General features: G+C 52.2%; 4 protein-coding genes; all 4 read left to right on the top strand.

Moving 5' to 3' along the window:
* The first annotated feature begins 108 nt into the window (after nucleotides 1–108).
* On the top strand, nucleotides 109–1,617 carry CHC_T00002480001 (hypothetical protein). XM_005713738.1 is given in 2 exon segments: nucleotides 109–1,389; nucleotides 1,390–1,617. The coding sequence occupies 1 exon segment, from the start codon at nucleotides 109–111 to the stop codon at nucleotides 1,387–1,389; it is 1,281 nt and encodes a 426-aa protein (XP_005713795.1). The 3' UTR covers nucleotides 1,390–1,617.
* Nucleotides 1,618–3,101: 1,484 nt separating this feature from the next.
* On the top strand, nucleotides 3,102–4,615 carry CHC_T00002481001 (hypothetical protein). XM_005713739.1 is given in 2 exon segments: nucleotides 3,102–3,314; nucleotides 3,315–4,615. The coding sequence occupies 1 exon segment, from the start codon at nucleotides 3,102–3,104 to the stop codon at nucleotides 3,312–3,314; it is 213 nt and encodes a 70-aa protein (XP_005713796.1). The 3' UTR covers nucleotides 3,315–4,615.
* Nucleotides 4,616–4,942: 327 nt separating this feature from the next.
* CHC_T00002482001 (hypothetical protein) lies at nucleotides 4,943–5,394 on the top strand. XM_005713740.1 is given in 2 exon segments: nucleotides 4,943–5,125; nucleotides 5,126–5,394. The coding sequence occupies 1 exon segment, from the start codon at nucleotides 4,943–4,945 to the stop codon at nucleotides 5,123–5,125; it is 183 nt and encodes a 60-aa protein (XP_005713797.1). The 3' UTR covers nucleotides 5,126–5,394.
* A 2,330-nt stretch (nucleotides 5,395–7,724) lies between these two features.
* Nucleotides 7,725–8,886, top strand: CHC_T00002483001 (hypothetical protein). XM_005713741.1 is given in 2 exon segments: nucleotides 7,725–8,138; nucleotides 8,139–8,886. The coding sequence occupies 1 exon segment, from the start codon at nucleotides 7,725–7,727 to the stop codon at nucleotides 8,136–8,138; it is 414 nt and encodes a 137-aa protein (XP_005713798.1). The 3' UTR covers nucleotides 8,139–8,886.
* Nucleotides 8,887–14,406: the final 5,520 nt, after the last annotated feature.

The following is a 14,406-nucleotide window of genomic DNA, read 5'->3' on the forward strand; positions in this document are numbered from 1 at the left end:
CGTACCTTTTGTTCACAGGCCCCCCCCATTCCCCCGCCCCACCCCCTACCCATGGCCGACCAGCCCGCGACAGACGCCTCCGCGTCCTGGGGCGGCTGGCTCTCCTCCATGGCCAGCTCAGCCTACTCCACTGTCATCGGCCCGCCGCCCGAATCCTTCGCCGAGCTCACGCCCACCACCGCCCTCACGGAGGGACGCGGCGCTCCGAAGCCCTCCACCGAGTTCGGCAACGTCGATGCCGCCTCGCGCCAGGCCCTGTGGCGCCAGCTCGCCTCCGTCGTCGGCATGGACGTCATGAACATGCGCCTGTCTCTCCCCATCTGGCTCTTCGAGCCCTCCACCGCCCTCACCCGCATGATTGAGACATTCGAATTTTCCGATCTCCTGGATCGCGCCGCCACCTCTGACGATCCCGTCCTCCGCGATTGCTTGGTCGCCGCCTTTGTCATCTCCGCCTTCTCGCATACGGAGAGGGTACGGAAGCCCTTCAACCCCGTCCTGGGGGAGTCCTTTGAGTACACCCATCCGCTCAATGGCATGCGCTTTTATGCAGAGCAGGTGGAACACCACCCACCAGTCTCCGTCTCCCACTGCGAGGGGAAGGGCTGGGAAGCTGGCGAGGTTGTCGACATCGCCGCCACGTTTCACGGTAATTCCATAGAGGTGCGTAATGTCGGCTCGCGCTATATCAACCTCCACAAGACGGGCGACCGCTACTCATGGACCCTGCCCCAGGCACTTGTCTCCAACTTGTTTGTGGGAGGCGCTTTTGTCGACCATTTTGGAACCGTCGAGCTCAAGAACGAGACCACGGGCACTTCGGCCACCCTCAACCTGACTCAGTGCGGCTGGTTTTCGGCGGGGAGGTATGAGGTTGCCGGCGAGCTTCTGGATAGCAATGCCACGAAGATTGTCTTGTTTAAGGGCGCCTGGAACAAATTTTTGGACTGCGAGCGCGTCGCCAAGGCAAAAGGGGAGGGCACCAATCGCCTCTGGATGGCGGGCTCGCATTTGCTCTCAGAAGAGGAAGGCGGCGGTGTCACGGGTGTCTACGCCAACTGCACAAAGTTTACGAAAAAGATCCTCTCCTTGCATTCAGACCACGCCTTGGAGCTCCCGCCGAATGACTCCCGGTTTCGACCGGACCGTCTGGCCCTAGAAAAAGGAAACCGCACCGTCGCTGCCGAGGAGAAGATCCGCATTGAGCAGATGCAACGGGATCGTAGAGCCGCCGCCAAGAAGCGAGTAGAGTCTGGAGGCGGCAAGATCCAGCCGAGATACTTCAGAAAAGTGGCCGAGGACAAACAATTGTGGGAGCCAATCGGCAACTATTGGACTGATTCAAGAAACCTCTCTGAGGACGATCGCAAGAACATGGTGATGTGGTGATCATGCTATGTGCCGCCACCGCAGGGACCGCGCCACCTAGTATTATCGATAACACTATTTCATGGTGGCGATTCGCAGGCCACAGCTGCATACAGCTCTTTCCCTTGAAACACTACCAGTCATCCTGCTGGGCACCAACTTTCTGACTTTTGACTTGGAACTCACTATTTTCCGTTACAGTGTCTCCCATTGCGAACTCGTCCTCGCAAGTAAAGACGACAATTGACGCGAGATTCATGCCAATCGTGGCTTATCGCTGCGGCACCGACTCTTCGCGTTGGCAGTATGAAGCCACGAACCGAGTATCTGCAGTTCAAACGTCAGGGGCGCTCTGTGCTCACCGGTTGTGTCGTTGCTAAGCAGTAGGATGGGGTGTGTAGGCTTCGGGGGCTTGCCACCATTCTTGTAGCGTAGAATCTGGGAGGTTAGACATGCTATTGTCTGCAGAACTGGTTACTGGTTTTGCAGCGTTACAGTCTCATCGCCGTCCTCTTTTTCTGCCGTCAAGATCACGAGGGTTCCCACGATGGCTTCTGAGTGTTTCTTCATCAGTGTATTTTTGTAGTAAAGTATCAATCGAGGCCAGCTCGGCTTCCGGTGATTCGAAGTCGGCCTCGACAGGATGTAAATCGCAGGGTTTTCAGTGGCAGGGCGCGTTGGAATGGATGCCGGTGTAGATTTAGGTGCTCCATATAGTCCACTGTCTTTATAGGTTGTGCCATCTCACACATCCTGCGCCCCATGACGGCCCCTTTTCAAAGGCTTGTTGTAAACAGAGCGGCTTGGCAGGTGTCCCCATCTCAAACGCTGTGTTCCTCGCCGCTGTTAGTTCTACCTCACGCGACAGAAGACTGAAAGCCTTGACTGACCTCCAGGCTCTTCAGACAAGTCGCCCGGTAAGAGTCCAGCCCCCTCGAAATCTCCTCCACACAGAGAAATGACCTGGCCCACTTCGAGATTCCACATCCCCAGTCACATGGCCTTCCTCTACCCGCATCCGACACACACATACGCAACGCACCGCGGCTCCTTGCCCGAAGACACACACCGGCCGCTCCAGGTACTTCGCCACATAGGAATGGCTACATGCTGCGCTGGATGCCCGATGGGCAAGCCCCAAATGTGCGTGTTGTACGATGAGACACGGGCTGTTTCGCAGGGTTGCCTTACGGCGAAGCGGACGTGTCTTGCTCATTCGCTTCGATGGAGGTTGAAGAGACGGGTGATTGGATGGGGGACGGTGAAGTAAACAAATTCTAGCTGAGCTGGATGCGGTGCGAAACTCTGATGACGATGCGTTGTATCGCTGTGCCGGCATATTTTTTCCGTGACAACGGCGATCGTACAAAATTGTTCATTGAAGAGTTTTTCAAGGAATGACTTGTTTCTGATCTTCAAAGACTGCTTACTTGGTCTCGGCGGATTGACTGAAACAGGTGGGCTTCTCAGCATTAGTCGGATTCGGGTCTGGTGTGAATCGTTTTCTAATGCGTAATCGTATTTGGTAGGCCTTCGGCCAAGGATTGTACTTCATGTTGCTTAGCCGGATGTGTTGTCCACCTCATGACCTCTTCTCTATGCACATTGCAAAGCACACGCACCCCTTCTGTTTAAACAACGCTTTCTTGTATTGCTGAAGTATCTCAGTTTGCGAGCGCTCCTTAGCGTCTCCAAAAAACAGCCGTCCCTAACCCTTTCTATCAACCTGTGCCATGACACGCTCCTCCGCACCTTGCAATGCCCCTTACCATGGGCTGTGTCTGAAAAGTCTCCCGCTAGAAGTCCAGAACCGCAATCTCTCCTACTTTGCCCCTCACCCATCGGACCCAGACTCATTTTATGACTGTCTCTTTCTAGCCGAAGCCATTCTTCATGTTCGTCTGGCAATCCTCAAAAGTATATCCTTCAAGTTCTGCGTGACATGACGCATCACCCTTCTGGAACGATGGGCTGCGGTTCTCCGACCTTCTTTACGAGAGCTGGACATTCGAGTGCATCCCAAGGCCCCGAATCCCGGACTCCTGTCTCTACTTGACGTCCCTAAAATGACACGAGTGTCTATGCTCGCTTCACAGGATAGGCTTCATGCGCTTCAGGGAGCGCCATATTTGCGTTTTTTGTCACTCACCGTGCGAAGCCAAACCGATGCCCTACTCGCATTCGAGTGTTTCAAGTCCTGGCCTCATCTAGAAGACTTGACTCTGAGATTAGAGGGCAAGAGCGTTTGCAGTTTTTCGCCGCATGGCGGGAGGATTTCTTTAGCTTGCCCCAACATCCAAAAGCTTGACATCAAGTGTGTGTGTGGTCGTCCGGATAACTGCACTGCGTGGCACTTCGCTGCCTCCTTTCCAAACATTCACCACCTTGTCGTGCGTCAGCAAACGCCGACTCGGTTATACATTCCCTTTCGTGAAGACCATGAACCAATTCGCCGTGACCTCATCCTACTACCTCGCATGGAACGTATGATTAAGCATTTCTCCGTCGACTTTGATTTTCTGTGCACCAGTTGCGAAGTTATATGTTCTGATTCATCTGAAGCCGTTTTGCCCACCAACTGTTCTTTTTCCGTATGGACGGAAAATGTAGAAGCCGAAAATGACGAATATTGCTATGTATACGTTTCCATATCGGACAAGGTCTTTCGAGTCCTTCGAGGTTCGAAATAGTGAAGGCATAAATGGCGGAAAGAATCTCTTCATTGGATCTATTCTGCAGCATGCTATTGCCATGCCTACACTCTGCGTATTGTCTCTCGAACAGATCAATGTGAAAAGAAATGAGCTAGGATCTATCTTGGAAGCAGTTGGGACTAGACTAAAAAGTTTGCCGCCACAATCGAATTCCGAGGAGAGAAGGGTTATGATCGACTGTCGTGGCTCTTTCGAATGTTAGGAAGGTTCAATCTTTTTATTCAAGAGCTCAGTCTTAATACTCGGTTGTTGATCGAATCGCAGGGCTTTGATATCATCCATCCTTCCGAGAGATTGATTCATCAAGACGAGTTGAGAGCGGCCTACACTGATTTTTCTCTCAAATGCCCCCATGTACATGTTATAGACCGGCATCATTCGCGCGTAATTTCGTATGTAGAACTCGAACATGCCGTCTTCGATATTGGCTGTAACATTATCAGTGACATTGATATCAGTGACAGTGATATCAGCGGCATTAGTGATTAATAAATCGAGTGCATGTGACATATGAGCTGGTAAACTTTTTGCGTGAAAGCTGCATCGCTATGACAGTTCACCTCACCCAGTGCCTCGCCTCCACCCCACTACAATTGGGGACTATTTCGCTAGTATGTCCTAACGGCACACGTGAGGTTGGGGGATGCATTTGCCGTGAGGGAAGCTCTCTATCCCTGTCTTCCTTGCTTACTCCCCCTTCGTCCCTGTCCCCCCTGCCCCGACCAGCGCTACCGGGCGTGGCCACCCTTTCCCTTCGCCATGCTCTGGTGGCGTCGACTACGCCCCCTTGGCCGTCACCTCCGTAGGACTCCCGCGCTTTAGGTTCACACCTGGTGCGCGCGCATCCAGCCTTCGGTTCGATGTCCATCTGCACACGTTGCCACGTGATTTCCCTCAACAGTCGCCCAGTCAACGCGTCGCTGGCAAGCAGGATCAACGCGTCGCTGGCAAGCAGGAGACCTCGAGCCCGGATGGGTTCGACACCGATGCATACTGTAACACGAGGCAGAGCTGCTGGCGAAGTTCCGCTCGACAAAGGCTAAGGTACAGTACAGTAGAGTATGACCTCACGAGCAAACATGGGGATACAGGCTTCTTGGTAGCGGCTGTGGAGGGTGTGGGAGAAGGGTGCTTGGCGAAGATAAGAAACACCGGGGCCATGGCTGAGCTGGACTCGTATAGGAACACGTACGCCCTTAAATGTTTTATGCTGTTTTAAGGCTTCGTCACCACCGAGGTCGGAATGCAGTTTTTGAACATTCTATGCGGAACACCTTGGTGGTTAAGTCATTAAAATGAGCATTTCTCGTAAGCATTCGGCTCTACCCCCGGCGGAAACCCACAAAGTAGTACTTGCAGGCTTCGTTGTTATATATTTCATTTCTCGCCACTCTTGAGTATGCAGGCCGCCTCGAGAGCCCTCCTTCATTCTTGTTTATAGAACAATGCCTTGTTCTCTGCCGCTAGCGGCAAGAGTTCGGCCTTTCCCCTGTTCTACGTCCTCAACTATCGCCCAACCTTTTCCACGCCTCGAAAATGACTCATTCCCTCTCGCCTGTATCCCCCACAGCTTGTGCTAGGGCAAAGCAACTTCAAACCACCCTCACCAAACCCCCAAAACTATATCTGGACCTTCTACCATGCGACGTCATATATCGGATTCTCACCAACTTCACACCGAATCCTTCGGACCCGGATTCGTTTGGTGAAATTATCTTTCTGGGCGAATCAAGTCCTCATCTCCGTTTGGTAATCCTCCAAATCCTTTCCTCTAACTTTGTCCTCACTCCACACTTCCCACTTCTGGAGCGATGGGCTGCACTTATCCAGCCCACTCTACGAGAGCTGAACATTCGGGAGCATCCAAAGTTATCTAATTCTGGGTTTGTTTCTCTCCTTCGTGCACCGAAGCTCGCACGGGTCCAAATGGTCTCTGTACCGCCCACTCTGCGGGAACTCCATGGAGCCCGTTCTCTTCGCACGTTGTCGCTCGACGTGTACATAATTGCTCATATTCCGCTTGTATTTGAGTGTTTAGCGTCACTGCCTCGTCTTGAAGACTTGGCACTCAAGCTTATGCATTCTAATAGTCACTGTCGTCACAACGACCACTCATGCTGTCTTGTACCGAGAGGCAATGACTCTGTCAACTTAGCAAGGTCTTGTCCAAACATTACAAAGCTCGAGGTGCAGTGCTTGTGCTTTTCCTTCGAAAGATGCATGGTTTGGCGTTTCGCTTTCTCCCTCCCCAAAATTTGCCACCTCATTGTGCATCAGGCAGGATCAATCCGTAACTACTACAATTGGCGTTACGCGTCTGAGGTTCGCGAAACCATCATCCTGCATCCTCGTATCGAACGGCCGGTAAAGTATCTATCAGTTCAATATTGCGAGTGCGGTTTTTTCAAATATGAGGCGCGATTCGCCGAATCATGCAAACCTTGCCCAAAGTCTATACTTTCAGTTCCGACACGTTTGCACGAAAACCGTACCGATCAAAACGCAAGAGCCGTCATCATGTTTCCGAGCCCCACATCTTTGCTAGAGTCTTTGGAGATTCGAAAGCCTGCCTCCAATCATCCCTACTACGACGGTAAATTCGAGTGTGGGTCAATTCTCCGTAACATTCGCACCATGCCCTTACTTTCTGTGTTGTCTCTGCATGAGGTTGTTATCGCGAAGAATGAACTTGTATCGATACTGAAAGATATTGGCGACAGACTGAGAAAGCTTCACATTTCCATCGAACATCAAGGCGAGAGAGCACATAAGCGGTTGCTCTGTCTCCTGCACACATTAGCGACAAATAATACTTCTCTTCGGGAGCTCAGCATCGATTCTAAGTTGCTGATCAAGTCGGAACGCTGTCGGGAAATTTCTCCCTTTGAGCAATCACTTCATCAAGAGGAACTACGAGCGGCCTACGACGAGTTTGCCTCCAATGCCCAAAAGCACAGATCACAGCAGAGTCGCGTGCACTGTCGTATGCAGAACTTGAAGAGGCTGTCTTTACGTTTTGGGACTTCGAATGCTACAGCGATTGAAAAGCTATGGCGATTGAGGGCCATTCCATTCATCGTGATTGGCAATCACGCAATCACGCAATCACGTCAATAAATGGTGCCTGCTCCCTTGTGGTTGGTTGTTTATATTACGTTTCCTAAAAAATGGTCATGCTCATTAAAGAAATAAACAATCGACTTAAAATTAATCTTGTGCTCCAACTTCCTGTTATGCTCCTTGCAATTCTAAAGATTTAAACCCCATTCAAATATTCGTACATTTCGAAATGATAATCAACGCGCTGCTTGTGCAACCCAGGGTTGCACATGTGGGAAAGCCAGAAAGCAGGATCTACTCTCTTTGCCGTGCCATCATTACCTCCTTTGAAACCTTTGCGATGGTGGGTAATCACTGTCAGACCCGTTTGACTACAGCCGGCAACTTCGTTTTTCCAGAGTGCCAAACGTGAAATGGAATGAAGCAAGAAGTGCGTTAACACATGCACATGCAAAGCCGTGGAAATGTGCTTACAGCGACAAGTAGCACACGTTGGAGGAAGGAACGATGCAAAACGACGTTAAATTAATGTCGTGATCGCGTGATTGCGTGATTGCATGATTGCCAATCACGATGAATGGAATGGCCCTCAGCTCCAACTGCCACGTCGGGCGCCCACTCTGGCCAAAGGTCGACGCTGTGGTCTTTACAGATGCGAGCTGGGGGGCAGCATGGAATGGTCAAGTCCCTGCTGCCGGGTTCTTCGACGAGCAGCAGGAGGGGGCTCACATCAACGAGCTGCTCGCTGCTCGCTGCCATCTACGCGCTGCGCAGCTTTGTACATCATGCGCGGCAGAGGTCCAGCTGGTCACCGACTCAAAAGTGACCGAGTTTGTTGTCCGAAATATGACCTCCTGCTCGCCGCGTCTTCTCGCTCGACTGCGCGAGCTCCGCGACCTCTGCAAGGCGGAGGGCGTCTTCCTCTCTACCGGACACATCCCCTCGGTGCTCAACACATGGGCTGACAGACTCTCAAGACAGCCATGGATGGACTAGCCCGCCTAACGCAGTGCGGCTTCTAGAGCACCGCTACTGTCGCCGCCTGTACGTGGGTGACGGCCACGACCTCCCGTCGCACATCCCAGTGTGTCGAGAACCACTCGTCCTTCCTCGTCCGGCGCTCCTCCCGGTATGGGCCCGCTACTTGCAGCGCCTAGGGCGCGGTGTGCTCGTAGGGCCACACTGGCAAGCCCAAAGCTGGTACCAGAACTCTTTGCAGCAAGGGGCTCTCATCTCCCACCTCGGCCACGGATTAACGAGTCCTCTGTCGAGCATCGCTATCGATTACGCGAAGAAGCGCAGTTGCGCTGGGAAGGTGAGGGTTCTATAGCTGCAAGGCGTGTACTACCGCATGCCCTTGGTTCGGACACCGCGGCGGCTCTCATCAGTTCCGCGTACGCTTCTACTACGCAGGGAAACTATCAGCGTCTTTGGGAGACCTTTCAGGCATCCCTAGTAAACATATTCACCGCGATAGGAGGTGGTGCGGAGTACTAACGGAGTACGTTGGCCAGTTTTGGAGTGCTTCCGGAGGAGGAACGGAGGAATGCGCAATTCTCTGGAAACTTAGACAGGACGTACACAGTTCAACGGAGCATCTGCGGAGGACCTGAGGCTTCCAGATTTTGGCATTTTCTTTGTAGCAAGTTACTGTGGTTCCATCCATAATACACGAGGACGGAGTCAGGATAGTGGCTCATCGCGTCAAAGATGTTGTCGGCTACGGCGGCATTGTTCGGTAGCGTACTAGCAAATCTGGTCACGTTTTCCCAGAATCGCTTGCTTCCTCCCGATACTCTCTTGCCCTCTACCCAGGCAACTCTCACCTTATAATGGTCCACAGCCGTTGTTACAGCCTCTTGATTTGCGATTCTTCTCCTGCTCGCGGATATTGCTATTTCACGATCTTGTGAAAAATTCAACGCCTTACGCGTAGCAAGCGATTCTGGGAAAACGTGACCAGATTTGCTAGTACGCTACCGAACAATGCCGCCGTAGCCGACAACATCTTTGACGCGATGAGCCGCTATCCTGACTCCGTCCTCGTGTATTATGGATGGAACCACAGTTACTAAACACTAAAAACAAGAATATATTTTTAATTAATAATTTCGTGTGCCTCATTTCACTAAAGTCTCATGGGCGTCACGCAGACAAACACTCCTGCTGTGCGACATGAGTACTGTATGCTGCTGGTGCCGTTTCCAGTAGAGCTCGAATTCAGTAGCTTTATAAATGTGAAAACACTAAGCAGTGTGCAGAGAACGGCGTTTGTAGGTGAAAGACTTTATTTTTTGCAATTGACGCAATCGTTGCGCAAACAGGAGCAAATTGCGCAAAAGAGCAAGCATAAAGAAAGAACAACGAGTTTGAGCACTGACACAGTAAGCAGTGGCGTACTTCGAAGCATACTAAGTGTTAAGTATGTCCAGCATCGCCCCCGCGCCCATCTCTTCACCTCTTCCATCCACACCCAGCGCCGAGGACATGCGTGCAGCACGTTTCGCGCGGTAGAGCTTCTGCGAAGCTTTACGCTTTTCAGCTTTTTTGACGCCGATCTCAGTCAGTCGCCGTTTGTACTGCTTGGCGTGTAGACCGTCGACATCCCTCAATGGGTGCCATTTGGCATGCAAATTTGTCAACGCAACGCACAATTTGAAAACGTGGTCGTAATGCTTCTCATCCCACCTCCATCTATTGGCCATTACAGCCCATAGCGTACAGAGCCGCCCGAAGTAGTTCTCTACAATAATGCGGTCAGAACTAATGTTTCGGTTTGTCCGCTGCTCTTCCGAAGTGAGCATTCCTCCCTTTGGCTTTTTCTTCGGACTTATTGCCCTAATGACATTTGCTGCGCCCTGATAACCTTTGTCCATCAAAACAGCCCAAAGCCCCTCATATTCCTCCGTCAACGGACCAACATCTGGAAAGTTTTCCATTTCCTTTCGAGTTTTTGCCAGTGCTGAACCATGCCACTGGACGTTGTCCCTGAAGATTGTTAAGTCTGAAACAGAGCCTGGCTGATGTGGCGTTGCTCCAATTGCGATGCCGTTTGGCAATACCGATACCTCGGACTTGTACCCATACATTTTGTGCTTGTTACTGAAGTAGGTTTTGCTCTCTTCGTGATTTCCGGATGGCCTGTTGCATGCCTGGAAGGTGACATCCGTAGCATACAGTGCAAACTTGTAGTGCTTGAAGGTCTTCTTCTCATGCAGAAGACGTTGCATGGTGTAACGCTTCTCATACTTGATCACCGCCAGATCATACAGTACATCCACAATCCTCTCGATAAACCCTAGAATCATGCGCTCAAATGTTGGGCCTTTGACGCCGAACATCTTTCCATTAACGTCCCAATTTCCACTGTGCTTCAGCGTGGAAAGTAACATAAAGAACACGTCTTTCGGTTGATGCTGGCATTTTCGACCCCGACCGCAATTCCAGTCCGTAGTGATTGCATCCTTGAGAATGTTCCAGATTGCGTTGAACTCTAGAAGAGAAAAGTTTGTCATTTCAAGAACAGCGCCGGCTCCCCCAGACGCAATGAAGGCGTCCATGACTGGCGAGTCTGAATCTTCGACATCGGAGTCAGTGTCAGTGGCTTGACTGTCTGGGAGAAATACAGCGAGATTTTCCTCACGCTCCGCCCGTTTCTCGGCGAGTATCTTCAGAACATTTCCAGCCTTCGTGGGGGTGACGTATTCCATGGTGGTTGACGGCGGTTGAGAGCGGATCAGGGCGGGTGAGGACGGGTGGGGTGTGGGTGAGGGTGGATGAGGGCGGGTACGTGCGAGTGCGGGCGCGGGTCAGGGCGGTTCAGGGCGGGTGTAGGTGGGTCTGGGTGTGTAAGGGCGCCGGTTGGGCGTGCGTGGGGGCTGGTGGGATGAGTGAGGGCGGGTGAGGATGTGCGGTGACAAGAAGTGGCGTCCTGCTCGCTTTATATAGGCTCGCGGGCGCCTGAACAGTTCGTAGTTAGGGACAGAGTCCGTTTTGTTCCTGACAGTGTAGATTGTTTGAGTTGCAACTCTTTTGGCGGCAAGAGCGGCATACGTGGTCTTTGCATGATGACTGTGTCGTTTCTGTAAAGAGTCGATCTTAGGGGGCTTTGGTTGTGTATTTACCCAATGATAATGTCCATATAAATTGTACATTTGCTTTATGCAAAAACACAGTGTTTACCACAAAGATGCCGCTTTTGCATATGTGACGATCTTCTGCGCAACGTCTGAGTCGATTGGTATGCTACCCTACTGTTGTACCAATCGACGTGTCCTCTAATATACAGAGCGATAACTGCACTAAAGGTCTAGTAGCAGCAGCCCCCCATCTCCTCCGCCCTCGGCCCCTCCGCCCACCTCCCTCCCCACCTACGAGGTCGACTTCGACTACCGCGGCAACTCCATCTGCCCAGCCGCTCCCCCCGCTCCCTCGGCCTTCGTCGAAGACTTCGACTCGTCCATGTTCCCTTCCCTCAACCCCGCGCTCGACACCAGCCCGGACGCCCCCTATTCCTCCTCCTCCTCCACCACGCAAGCCGCCCCGCCGGCCCACCCCGGCGCTCCGCCCCGCCCGCCCACCATCGACTGGTCCCTCGTCGACGCGGCCGACATCTTCACCCCCGACGGTGAACGCTTCGAGCCCGACAAGCTCTACACGGGCTACACCAAGCACGTCGTCCTGGTCTTCGTCCCGCGCTACGCCGTCGAGCTGGCCGGCCTCGTCTACGGCAAAGTCGCCAACCTCCCTAAAAGAAAATTTTAATTGCCAATTTGGTCTGATATGAGCATTTGCACGGATCTGTGCGTGGTGTTAACTTCCCTGGATAGCAACAATGTCCGCTTTTTGTTGCCTATCCACTTGTTGGATTTTACACAGAGTGTCACGGAGACGAAAAGCAGGTGACCCCCGGTTTTAGTTTGCGGTCACATCGCAAACATTCTTTTTCTTGACTGCCAGCAGTGCTGCCAGCGTTGCATCCGTCTGAGGCTTTATATTGAAAATTTCAAGAAAACTTCTGTAAGACAAAAAGAGTACAGAGCTCAAACTCCGTTGTGAGGGCTCTACGTTTCGCCCTCGCCAACATTTTAGGGTACAGTACCCGTCACGTTGCCCGGACGGCGTCGGGTCGGATCTGGATGATAGGTACTTCCGACAATGTCGCGGCCTGCTGTTGCATACAGCAACAGGAATTCGTCAGCACAGGAAAGACGCCAGGGCTGTTCGGAAAAGTCACTTTCTAGAGGTCTTCACGAGCCAAACCTTGCGGTAACCGCTTCCTCTCTACCGCTGACGTTCTCTCTCCAGTGAAGTCCCTTGCTCTTGTATGATGAGTCGCTCTGAAAGTCTGCGAAAGAAAAGCGTTTCAGAAAGACAACGGGACAAACACACATCTGTGTTACTAGCGGCTGTAGCTGCTTTAATTCTAGAGGAGGATTCTGTCAATCTGGTTTTTGCAAAATTGCGACTCGAGCAAATTTCAAATGCACACCGGGTTGCGCCACGGCGGGTGAACGCTGAAAGGCAAAGAACGCATATAAGTTTCGAAGAGAGTACTGCATTATATAGCAATGAAGAATTCGAGCGTGCATTTCGAATGAGTAGGCATTGCTTTATGGTCTGCTGGAGATGTTGGGTGGTGACCTAAAGAGACGAAAAGCACGAAACACTGTGAAACCCGCCGCAAGATTGGGCATAACACTGCGCCTTCTTGCCGGTGGCAGCTACTTAGATGAGATGCGGCACTATGCCCTCGGCAAAACTACGGTGTACGCAATTTTCAAAGAGACAAGGGTTTCTCTGCCTCGCAGATTATCATTCCCAGATGTTCTCGGGTGCCAGGATCAACTGCGGCGGCTTGCCGAAGAGTTTAAAGTTTCAGGAGCGTGAATCCTTTGACGGGATGCATAGGGGCTTTGGATGGGATATGTGTCAAGGTCAAGCAGCCGGAGACTCGCCACGGTCCAGCAGGATTTTATTGTAGAAAGGGATACTATTCTGTACCAGTTCAGGCGCTCGTGGATGCCCGCTATCGATTTGTCCTTGCATCTGCAAAGTGTAAGGGGTCAACAAATGACTCTCTAGCGCATTCAGTGTCGTTCTTAGGCGGATATCTCGCCGCAGGTTTGCTACAAAATGAGTTTTGGGTAGCAGGGGACGAAGCGTATGCTTGTGATGAAAGCTTATTAACTCCTTATCCTGCCTCTTAACTCCAGGGCCACCCATACCGCGACGCTTACAATTTCTTTCAATCCTCCCTGCGTATGCACGTCGAACAGGCTTTTGGATATCTGGTTAACAAATGGAGAATTTTACGGCAGATGGAATTTTCATTAGAAGTCAGCATCGAAATAATTATTGCCACCATGAAGCTGCATATCTTCTGCATTAACCAAAACGGTCGGCAACACCGTATTAATTTGTACAGTTCCGATTCTCTTGCAACGTTGAGGGAAGACAGTGATGACTGGTATCGTATCGCCAAAGAGGACAACTGGCAGATTGTGACAATGCTTTGCGAATCGTCAGAGGCGGACTTCGCGCGAGGTGCTTCTAAACGAAGGGAGAAGATGGTAGCGTTTCTGGAGGGCCGTGGCATCCTTCGACCTTAACATGCAGGTAGGATGGTAACTGGTACTAGGAAAAAGGTAGTCGTCCGCAATGGGTGTGGTGATGGCGGAAAAACAAATCGTTTGGCATGTTGTAAGTTGAACATGTCATGATAGTAATATTTACTGAGCATCCTTTCTGCTTTCTTGCTTTCACGGCACGCCCGGGGTAACGCAGTGTTGTCTCCAGCGGCGCGCGCGCATGCGCCCCGGCCCGGAAGAGCAGGCGGCGCGGGCAAAGGAAGGCGCGCGCCGCGCAACGGACGGCGCGCAATCTCGCCGCAAGATCTTTCTCGGGAGCGCATCTCGCCGGGCTAGGGGAGCTGTTCCCCACGGCGGGCTTCCTCACGTACGTCCTCATGGGCGCGCTGGCGGGGGCCGTCGCCGCCATGGTCACCACGCCCGCCGACGTGCTGGTCACCAAGCCAGTATATACATGATAATATGGTATATGCATCTTTCGAATGCAAAAGATCGCGCGCGAAAAGGGGTGCGTATTTTGTTCGCGGAAGTGAGGCCGCGGTTTACCGGCGGTTACATGCGTCGCGCGGGGGCGGGGGAGCATGTGCGGCGGGGGAAGGCGCGGGGGCGAGATGCACGAAAGCTCTGTGACGGGGGTGCGCGCGCTTCGCACGCTGTCGAGAGATGCGGTATAC

Source organism: Chondrus crispus, genomic scaffold (assembly GCF_000350225.1).
Source record: "Chondrus crispus Stackhouse genomic scaffold, scaffold_14, whole genome shotgun sequence".
In the NCBI taxonomy this organism is placed as follows: domain Eukaryota; phylum Rhodophyta; class Florideophyceae; order Gigartinales; family Gigartinaceae; genus Chondrus; species Chondrus crispus.